Source organism: Mandrillus leucophaeus, unplaced genomic scaffold, assembly GCF_000951045.1.
Source record: "Mandrillus leucophaeus isolate KB7577 unplaced genomic scaffold, Mleu.le_1.0 Scaffold110, whole genome shotgun sequence".
Classification (NCBI taxonomy): Eukaryota; Metazoa; Chordata; class Mammalia; order Primates; family Cercopithecidae; genus Mandrillus; species Mandrillus leucophaeus.
In genome coordinates this window covers 7,171,062-7,197,770 of record NW_012099210.1, presented here as the reverse complement: position 1 = coordinate 7,197,770, position 26,709 = coordinate 7,171,062, and the positions used below count along the sequence as shown (strand labels likewise).

The window sequence follows — 26,709 nt, the reverse complement described above, 5'->3', positions numbered from 1 at the left end:
CTGATTTAATGATTACTTTTATTTAGTTCCATATTACTCAGAGAGTTTCAATGCATGTAGTTTCCAGTGATATAGATTGGCACGTTATTGATCTAATACATATTTATTGTGGACCTAGTATGTGATACGCTTCTAGGTGTTGGAGACATAGCAGAGAACAAGACAGACAAGGTCCTTCCTCTTGTATAGCTTACATTCTACAACTGATAATGGTGGAAGAGAAAGACAACAAACAAATGAAGAAAACAGTAGCTGTAAAAAAGAGCGTGATGAGGAAGATAGATAAGGTTGATGTGATGGGAATACCTGAGATGCTAGGGAAGGCTTCCCTGAGAAGGATGCATTTAGATTGAGAGTTGAATGAGTGAAGGAGTGAGCAACATGGAGCGGCAGAGCAAGAACTTTCCAGGTAGAGGGAACAGATCTAGTGCAAAGGTCCAAGGCTGGAGCTATGCTCTGGTGTGTGTCAGAAATTGAAAGAAGCCAGGCTGCCAAGGGCATAATGAGCTTGGGAGAGAGTAGTCAGAGATGAGATGAGAATATAGGTGTTAGTTCACAGCATAAAGCTCATTTGTAATCTCTTCTTGGCCTCGTTGCAACTTTATAGTCCACTATACAACATTCTTCATAGCAGAAATTAAAAAACACATTTACTCTCTTTTTTCATACCAACACTAGGAAAATGTTCAAACTCCCAATTTTTCAGGGGAGAAAATTAGGTCTCAAAGTTGTTCAGCTACTTGCTCAAGGTCACACAGCTTGTAAATGGCACAGATGCGACTCAAATCAGGTCTTATGATTCTAGGACCAGAGAAGTTTCCACTTCCCACAGTGTCACTTTCCCTTCTTATGTAATCTTAAGAGAACAAACAGAGAGTTGCTGACCTTTTATCAGCGAACTGGCAGGAGAAGCATCTGTAACTGAGAATAGATGTTTTAACCAAATAACAGTGAAAGAGTCCCCTGCTTATGGCTGACAACCTGACACGCACTTTCCTGCAGTTGGTTTATAAGTAGAGAGGTAGAGAGGAGTACCTATTGGCAGAGAATGCATAGAGTAAATTATGTACTTATTTTCCTTTCCATGGGAAACTTGTAGCAGCCTTTTGCTTTTATAATGCCATGATTTGATGAATTTCCAACAAAATCAACTTCATGTATCTGGGCTGACTGAAATATGCCATAAGATACCATGGCATTTTAAAGCAAACGTGAAATGTGGTAAACAAGCTGGTATTTACTCATGGGCACTCTATTAGCTATTTCTGCACTTTGCCCCTCCATTAAGTTAACTGCCAGGCTGAGGCCATTAAAATCCAGCCTTCTTCCTTCAATTACAGGCACACATTAACTCTAGATATTCTGAGCCTTTCTAATAGAGCCATTTCCAGAAAGGATTTCTATTAGTGTCTCTCTCCTTTCTGTTCTCATCCTAAGGCCCCTCCTGCTTCCTGCAACTTTGAGTTCTGAATATGCCTACCTCAGAGCCAGTTGGGATCTCTGTTTATGATGCAACCCCAAATCCAGGCATCCGTTTAAACGAGTGCCCAGTTATAGAGACATATTGTACTTCTCTTCTTTCAGAGAGCAGCATTTGCTTTTTGCTGGGGGCTTTCTGACTGATGCAGGGGGCGAGAAAGGAGAGTTGGCGGGCGTTTGGGAGCAGATTTAGAGCCGCTTCTCATTGGAGGGGCTCGCTTTTCCTGAGCTGCCAGACACTGCAGGCTCAACTGAGGCTCGGAGGTGCAATTCAGGCTGGTGGAGCAGCGGGGGAAGGCAGGGACAGGCGGGGCTAGCGCGGCTCTGCAGCTGATCACACGCACCACCACACACACCACATTCCTGCTGCCCCAGCTTGCGCCTCGCATCTTCCACCCGGGGCCACCGAGGCGCTGAAAAGGAGTGGGGGACAGAAGAAGGAAGAGGCCGAGGAAAAGCTAGAGCGGCGCTACTGTTTAACCTGAAAGTCTGACCGGCAGTCCAAGGCTCGAACCCCGTCCAGCAGCACCGCTGTCGCCTGGAAGGAGGGCACAGCGCCAAGGAACCCACGAGCCCCCGCTCGAGTCATTCTGTGGTGTGTGCGCCAAGGATCTTTCTGGCAGGGACAGCGCGGTGCCCTCAGGGAGGTGCGGAGCTTGGGGGACCTGCATTGGCGCCCATCGTGGTACACCAGGAAAAGTGGGAACGAGGAAAACAGCCGTGAGCGCAGAGTGCGAGGCCAGGCTGCCGCTACCGCCCGCTGCGCCGCCTCCTGCCCTCTCCCGCTGGGTGAGTGCCCAGGCTTCGCGCACTGCCGTGTCTCAGCTGAGCGCGGGGGCGGCCTGCGGGCCCTTGAGGGTCCGCCGGAGGGCCCCGGTGGCGCCCGCGGAAACTCGGCGGTCGGGGGACGCCAGGCGGACAGGTCTCTGGAGTCCGGAACCAGGGAATCTGAGCCCGGAGGGCGCGGGTAGGGGGCGTTGCACCAGTACCCGGCAGACATGCCTTTGGGCGGGATTTTGGCTAAAAGATAGGAGACAGGTGCGCCGGGGGTGCGGGGAGCGGTCCCAGGGGGCGGGAGATTGGGGAGCGGCGGGGAGGGGGGGGAGGGTCTGGTCCAGGCAGGTAAAGGCAGCTTCTTAGTCAGCCAGCGAGTTGGCAGGTGGGTTGGGGCTCGCTGGTCAACTCATTTATTTTAAGCAGCCAGTTTGGGGGTACTGCAGGATAATCAGGAGGGCCGTGGGGAGTCAAGAGGTGACCCGGGATGCCGGTGGTGGAGAAAGAAAAGAGGAGCCTCGGGAAGCTTGGAGGCAAAATTGCGCTTGGGTTCCTGGTCCTTGCATCCCTCCTGCCTTGAGTGCGGGAGAACACTTTTTTAAGACTCACCTTGGCAAGAAAACCTCCGTCCTAGGGGAGAAGGAGAGGCGTCTTCTGCAGGGGGCAGAGACCGCAGCTACCTGCCGGGTGCGCCCCCCACCCAGGAGCGCTCGCTTCGCCCCCTTTCCTCCCCCGCCCCCACCTCTTTATTGGTGCTAGTTTGCAGCGCCCAGCTCCTGCGCCTTCGCTTTGCGTTTGAATCTGGCTCGCCCCTTCGTATTATGTCTGCACTCCGAAGGAAATTTGGGGACGATTACCAGGTAGTGACCACATCGTCCAGCGGCTCAGGCTTGCAGCCCCAGGGTCCAGGCCAGGACCCTCAGCAGCAGCTTGTGCCCAAGAAGAAGCGGCAGCGGTTCGTGGACAAGAACGGCCGGTGCAATGTACAGCACGGCAACCTGGGCAGCGAGACGAGCCGCTACCTCTCGGACCTCTTCACCACGCTGGTGGACCTCAAGTGGCGCTGGAACCTCTTCATCTTCATTCTCACCTACACCGTGGCCTGGCTCTTCATGGCATCCATGTGGTGGGTGATCGCCTACACTCGGGGCGACCTGAACAAAGCCCACGTCGGTAACTACACGCCTTGCGTGGCCAATGTCTATAACTTCCCTTCTGCCTTCCTCTTCTTCATTGAGACCGAGGCCACCATCGGCTATGGCTACCGATACATCACAGACAAGTGCCCCGAGGGCATCATCCTCTTCCTCTTCCAGTCCATCCTGGGCTCCATCGTGGACGCCTTCCTCATCGGCTGCATGTTCATCAAGATGTCCCAGCCTAAGAAGCGCGCCGAGACCCTCATGTTCAGCGAGCACGCGGTGATCTCCATGAGGGACGGAAAACTCACGCTTATGTTCCGGGTGGGCAACCTGCGCAACAGCCACATGGTCTCCGCGCAGATCCGCTGCAAGCTGCTCAAAGTAAGTGCTCCCCGCCCCTTCCCCACCGGGAGACCTGCGTCCCCCAAACCCGGGGAGTAACTCGTCTGAGAACCAGCCCGGGCCCCCTCCCCTGGTTCTACCTATCGCCACAGGTAAACTTCCTTTTGTGAGGTTGGGGGTTGGAGGACTGGGCAAAGAATGCGGTTGACAGTTCTGTTCCTTTCCCACTCACTCTCGTGCTCTTGTTTATATTCGTCATTTCGGATGTGCTTGTATCACTTACTGGACTAGTAACACTTGAGGACTGGTGTTGGCTCCTGGAGCCATGAGGGCAATTAGTGCCCTGTTCCCCTCCTGTCTCTGTTGTTTCGCTCTCCAGAGCGATTTTATTTGTTGTCGACACACTACCTCATTCAATGTGAGGTACTAGAACTCAATTGAACAGCTGTTATTTTGAAGAATTAGGTGCTGAACTTGCCTCAACTTTCACGATGGGCTTTTCTTATTTATTTATTTATTTATTTATTTATTTATTTATTTATTTTCCACCTAATAATATTGGAGGCGGATTACTCCTCTAGACCCAATGACTTTAACTCTATGGTCATCTTTTTAACAGATACAGGAAGCAGATAATAAAGTGGAAGAAACTACACTTGGTTCTTTTAAATTTTTATTTTTACCAAATATTTTCTTAGAGAAGTATTATTTGAAAGCTTGAGTGCTTTTCCTGTAGGGCCTCTTGTTAATTTTGTTCTTAATTGCCTGTTTCTATGAAGCCTTTGTCAATTACAGATTTCACTTGAAGCTTTCAGTATCCATTAAAGAAGACTGCTTCCTACCATCAACGGTGTAAATGCTAAAACAAATTGCACATGGAGTGATTATTAAAGCAAGGTCCGTCTAGTCGTTAGAGGGCACCACCACAAACAAGAGAAGTCCTTCTTAAACACTCATCCAATTAGAGTATGGGAAGGGAGACTTAAAGCCCAGTTGTTTGTCTCTGTGTAATTTACAATTCATTTTTTTCCCTAGGGGGATTTGTCTTAGTAGTTTTCAAATGTTCATAAATTGAAAAAGACGGCCTTAAATAAATAGCTCATACAATGAAAAATATTTATCTGAGGTTGTATAGAGAACTGAAGCCAGATTCTGAATTTAGTATTAATAAAATGAAACTCTGATCAATATTTGAGATTTTGCCTTTGAAATTTCAATTTCCACTCTACAAGTACATACTGTTTTACACAGCCCCAACTTAATGTTGTAGTTAAAAGGGATCCAATGTGCTTTTAAAAAGTTTTGCTCTTGTGTCATTTTCATTATTCATTTACAAGATGTTAACATAATTATCCTTGACCAAGTTGCTCAGTAAAGTGTTTAAATTAAAGCAGTTCACTTGTCCTGTCACTTCATATCATATACATATTTACTGTGCTACATACAGTAAATAAACTAAATTTTGTATACCATGATGGAAAACTATCAACCTGGTTCTGATGTAAGTGTTCGTTAAGGTAACTATGAATAAATAATTTGGGTAGATCATATTCATATATAATTAATTTCAATGAACTGCATACAAAATTTAACTTAGTGTATTGTTATTGACCACTGTTTGAACCAAGCAGTTTGTCAGATCAAGCTGAGCAGTTGTGTTGTAGATATGTTATTACAATGGTAACTGTATGTGTCTGTATCTTGACATAGACCACAATATAGCACCTTTAGGTTTCTTTAGGTTAGGCCTACTAGACAGATAGAAATACTTTGTTACTATAGTGGCAAGGTTTCTGTTCAAGCAATCCATGTTTATGAATCACTTTGAGACTTGCTGAAGAGTAGTTTACCATATTAATTGATGTAATGGAAATTGAAAATTAGACATTAAAGGTTATTTATAGTCATTCTCTAGTTTTTTAAACATATAAGGTTATTTATTACAGATATCTTCTCTAGACAAAATATTATTGATGTTTATAGATTTTATGACATTTTATTTCAACAAAGCCAGTCATAATTAGAGTTAACCCATATGTTAGTTTTTGTTTCTTTTCTTGATACAAAGGTACGATGATTCTGAGGCACCCAGTCTCTACACTGGTGCAGAGTACGGATTATAATTTTTCTGCCTAAGGAATGTATCACATATACCATAAAGAGTATGCTAATTAAAAAGATGAAAGATTTATACTGTCGACAAATTTGGAGCAAGGTGCTATATTAACACAAGGTGATAAAAACATCTAATTAAAATAATACATATAATATTCTTATAAAGTCTTTTACTTTTGATTCGTTAGGAAGATGTCAGTGCTAGATGTAAACACGATTTACCTGTGGCATCAATTTATATTTAAACACAATGATGGTGAAATTCTCCCCTGTTTTTTGTAAAGAGAAAGAGTTGATCCGTGGGTAACTTTTCAACTAGCCAGTCAGTGTAATTTGTTCAAAGTTAATATTTCCTGTAGCCATGGTAATTTAAATGAATTATTGTAGCTCTTGTTATTCCTCAGACTTCATTAAAAAGGAGTCATGTTTTATTGGGGAAATAATAACATTCAGCAAAATTAGAGGGGAGATTTGCCTTTAACAAGTTGTTCTCATTTTCTCTTAGGGACTGAGATTAAGTGACCTAAAACAGTCAACTCTATTTTTAAAGAGAAGCTATACCAAAATCTTGAAGTAATAATATGTCCCTATCAGTTTTATGCATTATTATTATTAAATGTACACACAGTTTCCCCCTTTAAACTTGGATTTAACAATTTAAATGCAAAACTTATGTGTCTTTAATGCAGAATGTGTAGAATTTTTAAGGCAACAAAATCCAGTATAATATTTAATGCTAGTAACTATAGTGCATGTATGCTTTTCCTATTACCTAATTTAATTTACTAATTTTTCTATTGCTGTTTTCTTATTTGCTAAATAAAAGCTTCTTTAGATAAATGCAGCAGTTCCATTTAATAATTAGAAAGCACTTTTTGATTCTTGGGGAGACAATAAGAACATGGGCACGGCTTTCTAATGCTTTCTGTTATGAAATTTCTCATGCATAATAGTTTTCAAATGCCTAACTTTTGATGGAAGTTTTTTTGTAAAACTTCTTTGCCTAATTTTTAATTATGCTTTTCACTTATTTGAAAGCACATTTTATCTCACCTCTATTCCTGTCGTCCAGCCTTACAAACACTAAAATTTCTTTCAGTAGTCAAATATAGATCTTTCAACTTTATGCCTGGAGGGGTCAGTCCTTTTTCTACTCATAAAAAAAGAAAGTAGATTAAATAAAAATCAAAGGCTATAGTGTGAAGTTCCTCATTAAAATCTGTGATTGAACTATAAATATAGCTATAGACAGCTCTTTTAAGATGAATATTCTTTCTTCCTCTCCTCCCCATATTGAATTTTTACTTGAATTTTCCATTTATTTTAGCTGTCTTTTCTTTTTTGGCTTTACCCAGAAAATAGGGACTAGCTAGTATCATGGCTATGGTAAGTTACTATGTCATCCAATTGAAAGTTTTTATTAAAATGCCTGGATTAAGGAGTTGAGACCAGTAGTTGTAATGTTGAACCCTATAGTTTAGTGCTGGGTTTAAAGGATTTGGAAGTCTTACTCCTTTCTACCAACCTAACAATAATGGTTAATAGACCTAGGCGTACAACTTGTTAGGGCAAGAATTAATTACTATTCTTTGATACACTGTTCAATAAATTACAAATTTATTATCTCAGTGCCATCATGTATATGGTTATATTCATCCAGTCAGCACACATTTTTTATATAAACATAAAATAAACTATGATTGCATTCATATTTTGAAACAAAAAGATAAGGATTAATTTTCTGGAAGCATAATGTTACTTCCTTGTAGTTCTATTTATTGCCAATAGGCATCCTCTTTCTTTCCTAAGAGGTCAGCTATGCAGTCCTTAACTTTCACTTGTCAAAAGGTAATAGAGTACATTCCTTTCCTCTTCTAACATCACATATGTTATTTTTGTGCTCACCTTCTTTTATCCTCCACATATATATGTATATATTTATATATATATTCCAAATTGGATATTGTCTTGTTTCTCCATATGACTATTATCAAGTGCAGATGCAATAAAATATGGTGGTCTGAAAAACCATTAAGCTCTTTATCCTCCTCATATGTCCTACCATTTTGCTAATCTAACCACGATTCCTGAATCACAGGATTCCTGCAGTTTTCTCATATATTTATAGGTTTGCTTTCATTTTATATCTTGCAATGAAATGTGATTATGTTTTTGACTCAGTATGATCTTAATTTTATAACTGACTCTTCAATTGACCATGGCCAATTTGAACTTTATTTTTAATCATGAGACAATTATTTACACCTCCCTTTCCAAAAATAAAATCCACAAATGAATAGCTATATTTGTAAAAGCCCTGTTCTTCTGAATATCATCTAAGCCATTAGTAAAAATACTCAAGAGGTCTAAAGCTGAGTACCTCAGAATGCTCAGGAGCTAGGTCCCATATTGGTTGGTGAGTTGTTCAGTTAGATTCATTTTATCCTTAAAATTAGCACAGTTCCTATTTAGTCCAGTTTTTCTTTCTCTGACACAAGTATACTAATTCTCTTAATAAGTATAGAACTTGGCTTCTAAAAATATAATTATTATTCTTTTTGAAATAGTAGTAATCCATTTTGTTTGGTTTGGTTTTTTATTTTTAATATGATTCCTGAAAAGTAAAGGGTGGCTTGTGCTCAGGGAATAAAAAGTGAACAGAAATTAGGGGCGTAAAGACCCACAAATAAACAGCAGTAGGTAAGAACAAATGATAAAGAGAAGCAGGAAAAAGCACTTGATAGATTGGAAGGTGTTTGGCGAGTAGGAGGAAATGTGCAGTAGGGTTACAAAGCCTGTCCTCAGTTAAAATAAATGCCACAAAGGCCCTCAAAGAATTAGAAAGCTGCTCTTTCATTTGAATGGTATGAAAGTCTCACATAATCTATTATAAGATAAATTACATTGCATTATATAAGAAATGTTCTTTTCAGAAAATTGAACATATTTTTGTGGGTTAACTGACTCAGCATTAAAAATCCTTATTTTGGACTTGACATTGGGTCATAGTTTTCCACCTACTATTCATGTAATTTCAAGCTTAAGGAGTCCAAATAAATGTACAATGTAATTGTAGACAATGCCAATAAAATTCTAGGTCTGCATTCCCCTCCACCTGACTACTTAAATTTTGGTCTGGGCACCAAAGCCATTGCCCTAACTGCTTTGTGTCACAAGGTACTTTTGTCCCTGATCCTGGTACCTGCATTTGGGCCATTTCCCAATGTTAGTTTCCAGATATTACTCTGACCTCATTCCGTGTAATTTTTTTTATGACTGCAGCATATATTCAGCATGCACACATACATGCACACACACACATAAATACATATTACAGGTATAAAGAGGATAAGTGAAATTACAGATAAAATTGTGGGGAGGTGGTAGGCAAGAATGGCCTGCTTTCTCCGTCTTAGCCTCCTTTGCTTTCCTTCCCAGACCACTGGCCCTGTGGGCCCTTTTCCAGCAAGGACTTGTGAAGTGTGGTGAGGCATGGATCAAACTTTAGAATATGATAGAGATAAATCTATAGTGTAGGGCAGTAGTGATTTTATGTGCTATTCAGAATTCCTTAGGCCTCACTCCAAGGTAGGAAAGAACATAGTTACACATTAGAGAGATGGGAGAGAGAAAGGGAGCAAAGATACGAATTGCATTGGTGAAATGTGGCCTTGACAAATGAATGTGGACACTTGGCCACATATCCACCAGAAGGGAGGGGCCAAATGTGGATCTGCTTGTACCAGGGCAGTGCTAAATGTGTATTCTAGAATCATGTATGTATATGTATGTGAGTGTCTGTCTGTCTTTGAATAAGCACTTAACAGTTGCCCTCTGTAATATGAAGACTGTTTGTCTGCAAAGTACATGACAATGATGATCCCTTCTAGGCACCTGTGACTTTTGGTTCTTTTTCCACCTATAGAGAGAATTGTAGTTGATTATCTTGTAGGCCTCTTTTGGGGCTCTAAGGAAGTTCAAAGGCCTTTGACTTGAATTGCTTCTTTGAAATTAGTATAAATGACTATAAAATGTGGCACAACACTTAAATTCTACACATAAGGTATTTACATATAATAAAAATGTGAAGAATTGAAATATTATTATTAAATGATATATATATTACAAGTAACTTCAAAATTATTGCCACAACCAAAATTGTACAGAATTATCGAAAAATGCTTAATGTTCACATAACTTTTTGGACAGTTAATTTAAACAATTAATTTATTTAAATAAATTTTAAGCTCTAGATTTCTTCAACTTTTATAACTCCCAGAATTTTTTGTAATGCAGTCAACAAGGTATACTAAAATGGTGGAAGGACCTTTATTTCCTTCCCAAGATTCTATAAAATTGAAAGGAGAAGTTGTATGGAAGTCATTCTCAAGCCATAGTTTTTTCAAATTATCTTCTAAATTTTTAAGAATTAATAATTTTTATTCACTTTCTTTAAACTTCTTTCTTCCTTATTTATTCCACAGTTCTTGGGATTCTAAATAATTTTCTTATAAACTAAAAGTTAAACTTAGTAATCAACCTTTTTAGAAATTTAAATAATTTACTGCATAAATCTGAACTTTTAGCAATCACTTTGAATTTGAAAATAATTTAAATTATTGTTGATCTAGACCATATCAATTTATACATTTGTATCTAGAAAATTATCCCGGTTCTATGTTTCCTTGGGAGTTAGAAAGTTTATTGAGCTAAAGGAGATAACTGCATCATCAACAAATTGCTCTATCAATGGAAGGTTTCTTGTAATGCTTAATATGACACAATGAAGAAAGGTTAAATTGGTTTTTATCTCAAAATATTCTGCTTATTATCAAATATTTTTGAGTGAAATATGGTAGTTAATTGCTAAATAATATGAAACTGATGGAATATCAGTGGTGCCAATTTATTATATACTCAAGTTACAGAAGAAAATTGATTTTATAAAGACACATACATAACTCACCTTTATTTTTTCTTTCACTTTCATATACATGTGTTTATCACAGTTCCTTGAACAAACATTCAAACACTCTCTCACTCCTCTTATACAAGTTGAGATTTAAAACTAAGACACAGGCCGGGCGCGGTGGCTCAAGCCTGTAATCCCAGCACTTTGGGAGGCCGAGACGGGCAGATCACAAGGTCAGGAGATGGAGACCATCCTGGCTAACACGGTGAAACCCCGTCTCTACTTAAAAAATACAAAAAACTAGCTGGGCGAGGTGGCAGGCTTCTGTAGTCCCAGCTACTCGGGAGGCTGAGGCAGGAGAATGGCATAAACCCGGGAGGCGGAGCTTGCAGTAAGCTGAGATCCGGCCACTGCACTCAAACCTGGGCGACAGAGTGAGACTCCACCTCAAAAAAATAAATAAATAAATAAATAAATAAAAAATAAAAAAAAATAAAACTAAGACACAGGCTTTTTTTTTTTTTTTTTTTCCTCCTCCTGCAAATCCCCAGAATTGCACCAGAATTAGGGCAGCCTAGATTATTTAGAAGCCTAAATAATCTTAGAATTATTTAGAAGCCTAAAGCAGAATGTATGTGCTTCTGAAAATGTATTTGGTAAGCATGTGTAGGTTTTGAGAGCATCAAAAGCATGTGACTAAATCCTGCTAAGATAACTTGGCTGTAGTCAGAAGCTCAGACTTCAAACAACTGTAGTATTCCAGGCACCTGCCACATTATAACCACACCCTTCACTTTTGACCTGAGCCAAAGTCTATGGAATTTCAGGGATTAAGAAGCTCCTCAGTGTACTACAAAGTCAAGGAAGAAAGAAAATCAGGGAAGTGAACGTATTAATAGTTGAAATATTTGGTGACCTAACATAAAGGAAGAAGGAACTGGGCAATAAAATTGTGAATATGTGTAACATCTTTGTCATTTTAAGAAAGGTTAAGTCATATAGTATCCACTGGATACATATGTAAATAATTCAATACATATGTAAAGAATTTCACTTATCTGAAAAATATATAAACATTGAAAGCATGTTTCCCAAAGTGTCATATAATAGGAAGACCTGGATAGGATATAAAGTATTTGCGGTGGGAGGGTGGGGATAGGGTAATTTTGAGTACAGGTGTAATTTTGAGTGTATAGAGCAAATATTTAAAATCAGAAGGTATATTAAGTCTGAATGGAACAGATCTATGCATATTTAAGCCAAAATTACTTATGTCTGAGTGAACTACTTTGGTAAAAATAAAGTATTTCTTATTCCAAGTTGTCATCCTCCTGATAGCCTGCCTGTTTCTAGGCCACTTATATCCATGGGTTGTTAAGTGATTAGGGAATACAAAATTTAATAGCTTACTCTAAAGCCTTTTAGAATGAGGCACAGGTATAAATAACAAATGTATGAAAAAGGAAGACAAATTTTAGTATTTGTGTACATATATAATACTTGGGAAAATATATCTTCTTTGGGGAAAATTAACTTTAGAATAAATGGGAGATTTAGTTTCTAAAAGAATTATTATTGTCAACAATGCCATGTAGTTCAGGAATAGCAGAACTTAGAATGATCAGCAAAAAGACCCAAATTAATTATACACATCAGAATACCACCTTGTGTTTATATAGCACCTGTTTCTTAGTAGGTGAGAGAAAAATGACACAAGGTTTTTGTTTTTGCTGCTTTAATTTTGTTTTGTGTTTGGCATTTATTTTGTTATATTAATCAATACTTGTTATACAGCCATGTAGTTGGAAAGATGTTGGTCTCATTTATATTTTACTAATTTGAGAATAGATTTAGAAAAACAGGTGACTCAAAAAAGCTCTTTTGGGAGCATTTTCAGGATGTCTTGGACACGCCTAGTTTTCTCCAACATTGGTTGCTAGAGCTGCTGTCTTAATTTTTGCACCATCAGATTTTTCAGTGGGCTCGCTCTTTTATTTGTTTGTCAGTAATCGTTTTTTTCATAGTCTTCTTTTTTCAGCTACACACAAGTTACAGAAGAAAAATAGTCTTCCTTTCATTAGGATTTTGTCTACACAAATAGTATCCCTGAATATTTCTAACTACAAAGTAGCCTCTCCAGTTGACTAATTCTCCTGTTGAAACTCTTTGTAACCATTGCTGCCATAATAAAGCACTACCAATTTGGAACCCTTCGTTCTGTTTTGCCACAAAGGACATGTTGCTAAGCCACATTTCTCAGTGTTTTCAGACTCACTTACTCCACATAAAAAGTCAATGCATTTTTTTTTTTTTTGGAACTCTGAGAGTAAGAATTTTGTCTTCAAACTATAATTTCATTGGGCAGACCAGTCTTATAGATTGTTTTGTTATTAAATTTGTTTTACATGCAATCTGTTAAAATATATTGGATTCATCAAAGTCCCATTTGACCAGCAGCATGCTCCACCTTCCCCCCATTTTTTCTGTATTTAATTCCTAACTACCTAGCCTTTATTTCACCCCATAATTACATAAATTAAATGCATATGTGTGCTTGTGCATGATTATTATATGTGACAGATATGGAAAACAAAGAGAAAACGAAGATGAGTAATTTTACTCTCATAGTTTGCTAATTTTTAATAGTCATATTAAATTTTCTCATAGAGTCCTAGCATGAACACAATTTACTTAACTAGAGTGATTTATACTGAAACTGAATGTCACTACCTTAGAAACATTTTATTAAATTATGTTTCTCCGGTATAGCTTTTCGAAATTGCATTTTGATTAAAGAAAGTTCAATTTAGTGCAGTTTTTTCACTGTGTTTTAAAACTCATGGAATGACAGAGAAGCAAATATTTATAATGCAGTTTATTATTAGGAGTTTGAAAACCATTAGCTAACAACATCTGCCATTTATTTTTATTATGTAAGCTCTTGTGTACATAACAGAGCTTAATATGAGAACATCTTCACTCTTCTGTTCCATTTTATATGTGTTTGTTACTTTTCGAAAGTCTGAAAAATAAATTGTTGTGTTTTGATTTTCAGTAATCAATAAATCTCTCTCTAAATGATGGTCAATCTTTGTCAGCTTTAACACACTCCATAAAATTGCCTACTTACTTATTTGCTTTGTCGAGAAAAAAAAATATCTGGCATGCAATGAGTTATCCTGCAGTGATTGCTGTCAAGCAGCAGCACATGCACACTCAGTTCCACAGTTTGTGCTAACAACCATTGTTGGACCAGGCATTTCTCCAAAGCTCATGAGTTAGGGAATGGTAATTATAGCAAGTTGTGTATTATAAATAATGCATGTATGTTCCGCATGAGCTATGTGGGATTTCGGCCCATTTGCTAGAACATAGTTGCATAATGATTTGTTTGGATTTTGTTGCAGATGATTGATAGTGCAGAATGTTGGCAATGATGTAAATTACTGTTGGGCTGCCTTGAAATTTTCAGTACAAGTGGTGATTTCTTCTCTTTTTCTGTGTGCTTGTCTAGTCTCGGCAGACACCTGAGGGTGAGTTCCTTCCCCTTGACCAACTTGAACTGGATGTAGGTTTTAGTACAGGGGCAGATCAACTTTTTCTTGTGTCCCCCCTCACAATTTGCCACGTGATCGATGCCAAAAGCCCCTTTTATGACCTATCCCAGCGAAGCATGCAAACTGAACAGTTCGAGATTGTCGTCATCCTAGAAGGCATTGTGGAAACAACTGGTGAGTAAAAACAGATATGCCATAAAGTTTCTTTATACCATAATGACATTATATGATATGCACAATACTTGTCATGAATTGGGCGAAATGACTCAGAGTTTACAATAGTGAAAGTAATGATTTGCCTTTTATTTATTTGTAACATTAAATTGATACCGTTTTGAAAATTAAAATGTACTGTGTTGATAGTTACATACATAATATTAACTCAGGAACACTCACTGTAAAAAAAAAAAAAGTGAGATGACTTCTTGTAAATGATTATGATGTTCTATTATAATTACAAACTTGGCTTTCTTATCATCATGATTTTCAAAGATTTAGGGCTCAAAAAATGTAGGGTAATTAGTGAGCAGCCTGAAATCAGCATGCATATTCTGGCCTTGGGGATGGTGATTTGGGGTGTCATTGATAGAGCTTTGATATCCGCTATGTGCAACCTCAGTGGAAAATTCCCTGTGTGTGTATCTGTGTATGCTGTGTGTGCTAAAGCAGCATTTTAATTTCGAAGTGGGTCAGCGGATTTCCCCAGCTGAACCTTGACCAAAATTTCATTTCAAAAAGAGATTTGTATTCTTTTTCTGCTCCTGTATAGCTATGTGCTACATGTTTTTCCTTAGCATGCAATATTACATTGGTCTGCCACAAATACCAATACCATTTGCTATTGTCTGAGGACAGTTAAGTTGACAAAGGAAATAAACAATAGTTATGAGCATATTATTTGGGGCCTAAACATTTCTTAGTTAGTCTGGAACCTACTGGATTATTAACCTACTGTTTGCGATTAATAATGTAGTATCCATATGATTGTATGTATACGTATATGTGTGTGTGTGTGTGTGTGTATTTTGAGTTCTACACTTTCTGTAAGTACTGAGAAGACAAGAAATATTTTAGCTTTTAATTGTTTTCTACTAGTATCATCTGAATTATATAATGCTAATGATTATGTATAAGCTATAGCAATATTGAAATTAGCACTGGCAATACTATAGATAAATTCAAGCTTTATACCAAGGTGGAAGATCCTTGATTACGTAACAGTCAGTATTGTCCAAGGAACAGAGGGAGGCAAGTCATTGTAATTTTAGCATGTCTGTCACATAACACCTATCTGAAATTTGCGCAACATATCTACTCTCTTAAAGCTTCTTTTCCTCCTCTTCAAAGTGAGGATGATATAATAACCACCTCAAAGCTGCTTGTAGTATTTTAAACTGAAGCACTATTATTAGTTACTGAAGCACTATTATTAGGATTTTAAGGGCAGTGAAAAAAGATTTAATGTATTAATCTATATATGAAATTTTATTTCTGCATACTATTTTATGATTTAAAGCTCCCACCCGTTTTTTCAACTTATAATTGAAATATCATAATATTTTTTAAAATACCATATATTGGTAAAAAGTATAACCAATTTATAAAGGCTCTTAGTCCAAGAAATCTTTACATTTCCATTTTGATTCATCTCATTTATTAAAGTAGTAATGTATTAGGGCTTAAAAACAGATGTTGCCATTTTTATTGGTTTATTTCTTATGGCATATGGTTCTTTCTTTCATACATCTGCTTATAGTTTACCAATTGCTTATTACTATTCTCATCACTGACATTAATGCATTTTTGTTTCACTTGATAGCCTTAAACATGTTTTATTAGATCTATCTATCTACTTATCTATCTAGCTACCCATTCATTCATTTATGTTTTTCCCTAAATACTGTATATATTTGTTAGACGTGAGTGCATTTTTCTATGAAATCACAGTCTAAAGATGAAATAGTTCTTCAACATTATTTTGTGTTTCTTAACCTTCATATACTTGAAAAATTGGGCCAAGCATTTTGTGGAATGTCTCTCAATTTGGATATGTCTGTGGTATCCTTATTCATTCTTTTGATATTTGGCTCTTACATGGCATCTTAAGGGAATACTGAAGCAGGTTGTTTGTAAATTTTACCTATTTTTCAGAGGATCATGGTTAGTACATAATATCCTATATGAGATTATAAAGAGTTTTATAACATAAATTGTTTATCAGAATTATAGATGTTATTTTACCACTTCCTCCCTCCTGCCTTAAAAAAATAATAAGCTGGAAGATAATAGTTTCCACAGAAAATGTGAAAACTTGGCTGGAGACTGAATTTCTTATTTAGAGATTGCCTTTTATGGAGAAGAGCTTAAAGTCCACTTCCTCTTAACCTCTTAATTATGCCTGTTTTCTAGATCTAATATAGCAAGACAAATAAGAAAAACGTTACTCATAATTTATAGAATTTATTTTGTGGAAAATTTATCTGACATTTTGTTTGTGTGCATGCCCTAACTAATTAAATCCCACACTGTTCAAACTCTATAAAATCTCTGTATATTTCCAGACCTCCCTGAGCCTGGTAAAAATAACAAAGACATTTTTATGTCCATTTGATCATTTAAAATTTTACTGAGATTTATTTAGGTTCATCTTTAAGGATGTTTCTTCCTTCATCCTTTCATTCATAATCAACTTTACCTTCTCATAATATGTATTGCCTAGAACAAGAGAAATATGATCTTATGGGATTGTGTCAGGGAACAAGGATACTGTTTTTACTTCTTACTATCTTGTGAATAAACTTTTCACTACTTTGTGAATGAAGTTAGTTGATGTAACTTTCTATCATATTTAGCATTAAAAAACAGCTTTTCATCATTCAGTCACTCATATAGTAGATAAGTATGTATTGAATGTGTGTTGTGCGCTTGAAAGTGTGTGAGATGCTAGAGATGTAGCGGTGACCTGGACAGACAGAATTTCTTTCCTCAGGGGGGTTATATTCTAAGGAGGTGGCAGAGTACACACCCAGATAAATAAGGGAAATATCAGATAACATTGTGCTGCTGGGGAGTGGGGAACCATACTCAGGAGGTGAAGTGGAAGGATCGCTTGAGCCTGGGCGACGCAGTGAGACCCTGTGTCTAAAAATAAACAAACAACAAAACCAAGGTGATGGGATAGGGATAAAGGGTTCCTGTAGGCTGCTTTAAGCTAATAGTCAGGGAAGGTCTGAAGAGGGGACACTTAAGCTGAGACCTGACTATCCAGAAGGCCCTTCTGGGCCAGTCTGGGGGAAGAGCGTGGCAGACGCTGTGGAACAGCTGGTGCAAGGGCCCTGAGCTGGGAATGAGCTTGATTTATTCTGGGAACTAAAAAAAAGGTGGAGGTGGTTGTAGCAGAGTGAGCCATGTGGAGAGTGGGGTGAGAAGTCAGAGAGGAGGAAGGGCCATATCTGCATTCTAGATGGTTTTATTGCACCAATAGGAAGTGTTAGGATTTCATTAAAAAGCAGAGCCTGTATTTATATGAAAGAGTAATAATTTACTAATCTCAAAGTGTATATAACAACAAAAAATCCACTTTTTACCCATAGTGGGCTGCATGTAGTTAATTTAAAAATTAGTCATTCTGAATGTCTTGGAAATGCATTCTGAGACACTCTGATGTCTCAAAAATGCACAAAATTTTAGACAGCTACCACTTTTGTATTAATTGTATTCCCTCTTTTACCCTCGTACCCTAGCACCCCTACCCAATTTCTCCATTCACAGTACTGCGCTGGTGGTAATAATCTTCTCATTTCATTTAGTTTTCGCCCATTCTCATTGTTGTGGTCTCAGCAGGAGTGGTAGGGGGAGGGGAGTGAGAAATTAGCTTTCTAATTTCCTTGAAAGTTTCAGCTTTCAGCCTAGGACTCAAATGTTACTTTCCCCACTTTTTTGGAAGTGCTCCTCATTGATCAGACACAGGTTTGTTGCCCTCCTTGCTTCAGATGAGTTGGATTTTCACTCTTAAGCTTTGCCTCTTCATTAATAAGCTTTACATCTTTGCTCATGTAGCAAATTTCAAAACAGAGGTTACCTCTCGCTCTTGCTCTCTTTGCAACTTCTCCCAGGAGAGAGAGCACTGCTAGCGGCAAACAAAGCATTGCAGATTTGGCTCATTAGAACTCCATGCTTTCAAACTTCAATCTGGTTTCTGCTGCTATTTGGCAGTCTTTTTAATTGTCTTTTCTGTACTCTCAGGCCTGCTCCCCATGGGATCTATTTTAGACCTTTTCTCTCTTTCTACACTCCCAGTCCCAGCTGTCCCATCCCTGCCTTGGCATGTCATCTCTCCACCTAGTCTATTAAAAAGAATGTGACACTTCAATTTTTATACATTTCTTTATCTCTATTCTTTTCTCATAGTTAGCTTCTCTTTCTCTTTCCTGGTGTCTGGAGAAAAGTGTCTATTCTTTTCCAAAACTATGTCTTTTATAGCTACAAATGTTTCTTACGCATTGCTTTCCACCACCTATGACTCCAGCTCCAGTTCTTAGCATCCCTGACATCTAAAATCCCATTGACTCCTTTCTGTTTGCTCTGAAATATTTTCAGTTCTTTCATACTGGAAAAAATAAAACCCTGTTATTTATTTGTGCCTTTATACATTTAAGGTTCTTTCTGAAATTCAGACACACTTCATTTTCCCTGCTTTCTCTCTTTTTTCTTTCTCTTTATATTTTTCATTTGTTCCATGTATCCTACATCCCTGCCTCTTCTTACTCCTCCTCTCTCCTGTAAATATTTTTTAGTTTTTCCTTTCTAGTCTAGATATTTCCTTCGTTTTAGTGAATCCACAAAGTGCCCATAAGCCCATCATTTCTTTTATCTCCAACTATGAAACTTCCCCCCAGCTGTGATCTTCTATTTGTTATTTAATTTCTAGGCCATTTTTTCCCACTTGAATGTCAGTATTTTAATTCAAAGTCACCTTGTTCAAATACCAAGTCATCGACATACCCTCAAATTATATCCTCATTCAGAAAATCTGCATCTATTAATGGTAGCTATTTTATCCCAGCCCCCTGTTTTTTATTATATTTAATTAATTTGTTCATCCAGCAAATGCTTATTGAGCAGGTATTGTAGGCTAAACAATTCTAGACTTTAGGAGACACAGTTTGCAAAACAAAATCCCTGTCCTGTATGGATACTTACGTTATGTGGGATACAGACAATAAACAGAATGAAGTGCATCATCTAGAATGTTAGAAAATGGTAAGTGCTTTGGGAAAAAAAATGCAGCGAGGCCAGAGGGATTGGGAATGTAGGGAGGTTAGGGAAGGCTGAGTAAACAGGTGATAGTTGAGCTGAAACTCAGTATTTTGAGCAAAGCAAACACTAATAACTCAGAGTAGAACTTTCCAGGTAGAGGTATCAGCAATTACAAATGCTCCAAGCGGGGAGGGTACCTGGCTGCTACTCCCTGTTAGTAATAACTCTCAATTCAACTGTTCCTTTTTAAGCCCACATCATGGTACTTCTAAATCGCAGTAGTTGTCTCAGAAATGGATTTAGTACCTGGAGGATCTCTGTTTGCATACAGATAGCACACTACTGCCTGGTAAATTTGTGTACAGCACTACTCTCCTGATATACTTGTGCTCAAAGCCCCTAATGACCACTCCATCAAAACACACACATTTCTTATTGAGAAAATTAGGCTGCCCTTCCTATGGTACTGCTCATACACTGATGCTCATTCTTGCCTCCCATATTTGTGATCATGTCAGTTTTCACTGCCTAGTATAGGATTTCTATCTTTTCTCATATAGCACAAGAGTGACATATTTGTTGAATCTTCCCTGGGCAACTTTAATCCATAGTTTTTATTTAATACCTTATTAAAACACAACTTTTACTATGCAAGTGCTATTAAATGCATTCTTATTATAGAAAAAATGTACAAATATGCAAAATATAAAGACTTTACTCTTAATTTTATCTATTGCACTGTCAACACATTTGTGAGTAACCTTCCAGGGTTTATATTCAGATATATTATACTTCTGCTACATGTGCCACGTTATAACTGGCTTTATTGTTTAATCTATTATTAATCTGTTTCATGTCAAGTTACTGATCTACACCATTAGTTTTAATGACTTTACTGTATGCTAGTTTATATATCTATCTCAATTTTTTATTATTTATCTCCTAGTTTTGGATCTTGAGGCATTTCATTTTTAATAAGGTTAAATACATTTATAGGCCCTAGTTTCAATGTACTTGTCACCAACTTTACCATTTTAGATAAATTCTCCGCAGGTAGAATTTCTGGGTAAAGGCCCACATATATCTGCTGGTTCATAATACATATTTCAGGGTTGCTACCAAGTGCCCATTTCCTCATACCCTTGCTAATAATGGACATAATTATTTTATTTTTTCAATATTTTTTCTCTTTGATTATTAATAATAGTGAGATTGAAATTGTTGTGTCTCTCTATTGGCTATGAATTTTATTTTGCAAATTGTCAGTTAATATCGGTCATTTGCTTGCAACTCTTCTTATGCATACATTGCTCATATAATTAGCACATTATTAGACAAAATCATATTTCTAATAGTCTGAATACTTTTATCAAAATGTTTTCCTAATGTATACGTGTATAATTATATTTATCTCAAGTGTTTTGCTACATCTCTGAATAAACTATAAACTTCTGATATTGGTTATGGACTTTGTTTATGGCTACTTTATATGCCATAGATCCTGGAAAGTGGTAGAACCTAGTAAACACACTTGATCTGTTTGTTTTTATTTTTAACTGATTTTAATAGAGTTGCCTTCCTCTTATAAGCTTACTCTTGTGGAATTTTTTCTTACAGGAAATTAATCAATAAGTGTTTGTTGGTTACCCATGTTATTTTAGGTTCAAGATAGTGTAAGATTGATTAAGGAGAAAGTCCGAAGTCCAGAGGGAGAAAGGAACTGAATGAAATCAAGTAGTAGCACTGTGTACTGAAATGAATAAATTAGGCTACAGCAGGGACTTAGAGGAGTGGTCCCTAATGGATTTCTTCCAACGGAGGTCTGAGAAGTCTCCCCTGAGAACATGGTGTGAACTGAAACCTGAAAGTGAAGCAGAAGCTCAACAGGCGAGTACAGGGAGCTAAGCCTTCTGGCCAGAGACAAGTGCAGGCACTTAGGATTCATTTTATTAGGGGCATCATAAATAATTTGGTATAATGAGAGTGTAGAACAAGTCTAGGGGAACTGACTGGAGATGATCCTAGAATTAGCCCTGGATAACAGTTTGGACCTAATTCTACAGGCCATAAAGCTCTTGAAGGATTTTAAGCAAGAGAATGCTATGATCATATTGGTGTGCTAGAAAGATGCCTCTGGCTCCAGGTGGAGGATGGATTGAGTGTGGCTGAGACTGGAGACAGCCCAGTTATTAAGCTGTTACAATAGGCTTGACCAGAGGTAATTGGGTCCTTCATGAAATTTTCTGGCTCAGACAGCCTGGGACCGTTTAAAATAACAAAAATAAAGCCCTTGGTTTCCAAGATGTTACTTGTGATTAGGGAAAAATGGCCCCAGGATTCTTCCTCCTGAAGTTCTGTAGGCTACTTAAAAAGCCAAGACACCTAGATAAATAAAAATGATAAATTGAGAATGATAAATAAAACAACACTATCAAGCCATTGACTCTTTTCCTTATTAGTGAAAAACAGCTAGGAATTTTCTAATGAATATATCATAGAGTAGAAGCTCCATTTTTGAATAATTGAGGTGTACCTGTAATTTTCCTCTCTGAATGATTGGACAATATTTAGCTTTATTAATTGTAATTAATCATTACTTTTTAGTGATCTGTCAAAAGACAGTGATCAGCAAACTACCTAGTGTTATGGTAAGTGAGGTAGGACTCTACTGACCATTGGAAATGTTCTTTATCCTTCCTAATTGCAGTTTCTGGGTCATTAACCTGAGAGCCCCGCACTCTTGTTATAGCCATAATCTAAGTCAGGGGTGTCGTGTTTACCTCTCTAGTTTCCCTGTTTCTGCCCAGATTGCTGATTCCTTTTAAATTAATTCCTGGTGTTTTAGAAGACTTGCTACCTTATCAGGAAAAACAAATGACACATGTATTTGTATAGATTGGACACCTCGAAGTAGGCTCCTCCTGGTAATTTCCATTGTTATTAATTTGTTATTCATTGCTTCTGAATTGTGAATTTATTTCTCTTTAAGACATATCTTATAAGTAATTCATAGGTCAAAACTCAAACTTTTTGGGACCACAGATTCCTTTTCAATCTAAAGCAACTTTTTATGAGGAGTTCCTAAATAAAATCCAACTTTATTACTTTATTTTGATAGGTAATTGTAGAAATTTTCTGCAGACTTAAAAAAAATACTTAAATATTGAAGCATGAAGTAAGGTGACAACTGTCTTAGTTTGCCTGAGGCTGAAAGGTTTTTCAGAACATGTGAAACTCAGTGCTAAAACCAAGAAAGTCCGGTGCAAACTGTGATGGCCACCTTACTCAGCAGTCTGAGAATGTTAATTCAGCCTTCCTAACTGCCTGCCTCAATTTAATTGGGCAGTTTACTCTATTGATAGTGAAATGTCTTTTTGCACTTAGGATTGGTATATTCCACCATTTCCTGACTTTACTTTTGTCAAGGCTGAAATCACAAAAATACATGGAAAGGATATTTGCACATATGTTATTTTCTGTATGGTTTGCATTGCAGTGTTTTATAGAAAATTTCATTAATACAGCCCTTAACATCTTAGGGTGGACATTTTTCATTTGCTATATGGGAGATTGGTATGTGTGAATTACCATACTAATGTGAAGTGGGTTGAAATAGGGCTGACACTACATTTGTCATGATCAGGACTTATATGGATAAAGGAAGTCAGCACGCCTTATGGATAACCTAGTTAATTTTTAAATGTAAGCACAGGAAAATTGTAGTTGGGGGACAAGCAGTTTTGGTTAAGATGTGTCATCGTGCAGTGACAAGGAACTGCACAATTTACAGTAATTCATTTCCAGAGTTTTTCAAGATGAGGTCTTGGGACTCCCTGTATCGTAATCTCATGGGATTCTTATTAAAATGCTGACTTGCGGGCCCTCACCTAGATTTTACAGTGTTAAAATGTCTGACGTTTGTGGTCCAGGAAATGTGCATTTTTAAAAAAACACACAGATGATTCTTAGTAAGAGCACTAAAGTGTAGGACTCCTCCATCTAGCAACTAGGAAAGCCACTAGGATTTATTGAATTAACTACTCAACTGCAATAGCTTGACTTAACCTAAACCATTGACATGTGGTAAAACTCGAAGAGAACATAGCCCTTTAAATTTCTGAAGTCTTCGGAGGTGAATCTGTTGTTAATTCAGACTGTGCCGATCAATGTAGCCAAATGAAAATTAATGTGGGTAGAAAACGGTGAAAATCAAGAGTATGAATTAAAATGCATGACTATTCATTATCATAACCAAGAACAAGATGTGATATTTATTGTGGAACATTGTGTGAAGATGTAATATAAATGCCATACAAGGATGTTAGTGCCACTCACTGATGGAGAGAATTCTGATGCTTGAAACTGCTACACACTCATGAAACCAGAACACCATGTGCGATTATTTACTGTTTCATGGGAGAGAATATCATTATGCTTACAGCAAAGTTCAAAATGACAATTTTCATAATTTTACACGGAGGCTAACCCTGGCTGTTAGTCATTAAAACTAAACTATTTGAGGGCTTCCTTTTCTGGGGAAAAATTTCCAGAATTAACAATGATTAAATATAAATAGGCTTTTAAGAGGTAATGATAATGAGTTGATAAGGTCTGAGGTCCAGATAGAGTGAGTCTCTCTTGACAAATAAACATTCTAGGCCTACTGTGACATTGCCTCAATTTGATTCGTTTTAACTTTGTTATTTCTATGCCCCAGGCTCTGTCTGAGAAAGAGCTGAGATTATTTGACCTACTCGATTCATAGCAGTGACCTTAGCACTCAAATTCCAGTGGAAAACCATAGCTGCTCTTGTTATTATTATTGTTGAAAATACATGTTCAATTAGATAAAATAATATGACGTTATTTTATAAACTGGAACATTCTAATATTTATTAATGGTGGAAGCAGAGTGCCATGAGAATATTGAGAAAATATCCTCTTGGGACAGGCTAGGGAGGCAAGGAAGGAAGACCATCAATCCTTTGTTGTCCAGGGGTGACTTACCCTTGGAGCATATTATTAACTGTGGTGATTACATATGGGCTGTATTTGTTTAGCCTTTTATGTCAAAAACATACTCATAAGCCTAAGAGTAGCTCTAGTTCCGATCCATTCCTGCTGCCCACCTCAGAGAATAGCTATGTCTAGACCATTTTAGAGGGATGATTAGATCTTAAAGCCTTTTGAAGAAAGAACATCTTAGTCTCCCTTAAATTACTGTCAAGCATTTTTTCCATATGACTCTAAATTAATTTTTAATATAATTTAAGCCCTTAATTTTATTTTACTCTATTTCCATTTCAGATTCCTTGTCATTTAAGTTGGAAAATGTCCTGTTCATATTTCAGAGCCATCTTATTCACATGTAGTACCAACTCTGTGCTATACCTTACCATTTAGATACAGGTAAAATCTGGTTCCTTGGAAACAAAATTTTCTCCCAAACACACATGAATATGAGAGGATAAGTGTAGGAAGGGATGAGTGCATAGTGCTTTAATGACTAGAGAAGGTTTGGACCTTATGAACTGAACGTACGTGTATGTGTATGAGCTTTCAGCACTATTTTAGTACTTTTTCTTCACTAAGGGTTTACTTTCTGACTCATGCTCCTGATTCAGCAGTTCCCCAGAAATGGCTTCAATCCTTCTGTATTTGGCAGCACTACTTAGAGAATGTAGAGGGAAAATGATGTAGCCTCTTTGTGTGTGTGTGTATTTATTCAGATTAGCATTATCGGCTCTAAAAATGTTTTAGCATGTGTTATGTAGTTTTTTTTCTATTTTTGCTTTGCTATACATTTTTCCTAGTGGCCTTTTAAAAAATATGCTTCATTACCCTCCATTTTAATTTTTCTGCATTCTGTGCAAAGCTTTGTTAAACTCATGTGATTTATTCTATTCATTCAGTTAAGATTTTTAATGTTTTATAGCCTGTAGATTGTAGAACAGTAGTGCTTTACAGTAATCGTTTATGCAAAAGGTCAGGTCTTTTAAGTGTTTAAAGCAAGTTTTCTAAACTTGAGGGTAGGCTTTGGTCTTGAACTTTCTATGTCCCATGCTGTGAGGCACACTGATCTATTGGTTTTAATTCAGTTTTAATTAATTGCATATTGTTGGAATTCAGTCTAACAAGCTGAATTTGTCTTGTCTGCTAAATATATCTAAAATGTTACTAAATGAAGAGATGTAACAGAGAGCTCTCCTAGATTCCAAGTGCTACTAGACCAGTAGTACATTTAAAATATTGTTTCTTATTTGAATTGATCATTTAATCATATCTGCTTGATATGTCTTATCTGGCTTGGATATGCTTGGTAAAATCTAACATGACATGTTCAGCTTTGGAAAGTATATTTTTTTATTTTTTTATAGTGGAAGCCAAAATATTATTGGAACCAGAAAACGATGAGAGTTGGAAAAAAGGCACATTTATGATTTTTTAAATCTTAGCTGTCATCAAATTGAATAGTAGAATTGGAATGATAAAATTTTTATAAAGATAAAATGCATCTTAATGATAATCTAGTTAAAACTCTCCATTTTACAGAAACGGAAACTATGATTATTGAGATGAAACAACTTATCTGTCTTCTCAGAGTCCATTGGTGGGATGATCTGGAATATGTTTTCGTGCTTTGATTCTTATTCCAGTGTTCTTCCCATTACCAATAATGTTTCAGTTATTTAAATGCATGTCTTGCTTGCCCACTTTAAAATAATTTATAGTGACATAAAGACTATATTTTGTTAATATTTGTCAATAATCTTCTCTATTTCTAGGGTCTAAGTTTCAGATCAGATCCGATAGTTACCTAGCTAACTAGAGAGGAAGGCAAGTCAATAGATTTTTGTTTATAGGTAGGCCTTCTCTTGAACAAAATTGCAAAGAATTTTTTTTTTTTTTTGCAGCAAATACGCTAATAGTTGTAGCTATTATGACAGCCATATTGTCTGTAACTGTGCATAAACAAACTACGTATCAAGCACTGTGCCAGACACTGAGTACACAATGTTGAATAAGAAAGTCCAGGGGTCTTAGCCAGTGTAATTCATAATCCAGTGAGAGACAAAAACATGTACACAGGCAGTGATGAGTAGTGTAAATTGGGAAATGTACCATGCTA

The 26,709-nt window shown here is 37.2% G+C and overlaps 1 protein-coding gene across 2 annotated transcripts in view; it reads left to right on the top strand.

Moving 5' to 3' along the window:
- The first annotated feature begins 2,735 nt into the window (after nt 1-2,735).
- Nucleotides 2,736-26,709, top strand: part of KCNJ3 (potassium channel, inwardly rectifying subfamily J, member 3) — a 186,545-nt gene continuing 162,571 nt past the window's right edge. The window contains exons 1-2 of one of the 2 annotated variants that reach the window (XM_011991965.1): nt 2,736-3,776; nt 14,279-14,495. In XM_011991965.1, the coding sequence (XP_011847355.1) occupies nt 3,075-3,776; nt 14,279-14,495 (919 nt within the window). In that variant the 5' untranslated portion in view covers nt 2,736-3,074. The remainder of the gene's footprint in view (nt 3,777-14,278; nt 14,496-26,709) is intronic. The other variant, XM_011991973.1, reaches the window with a different exon arrangement.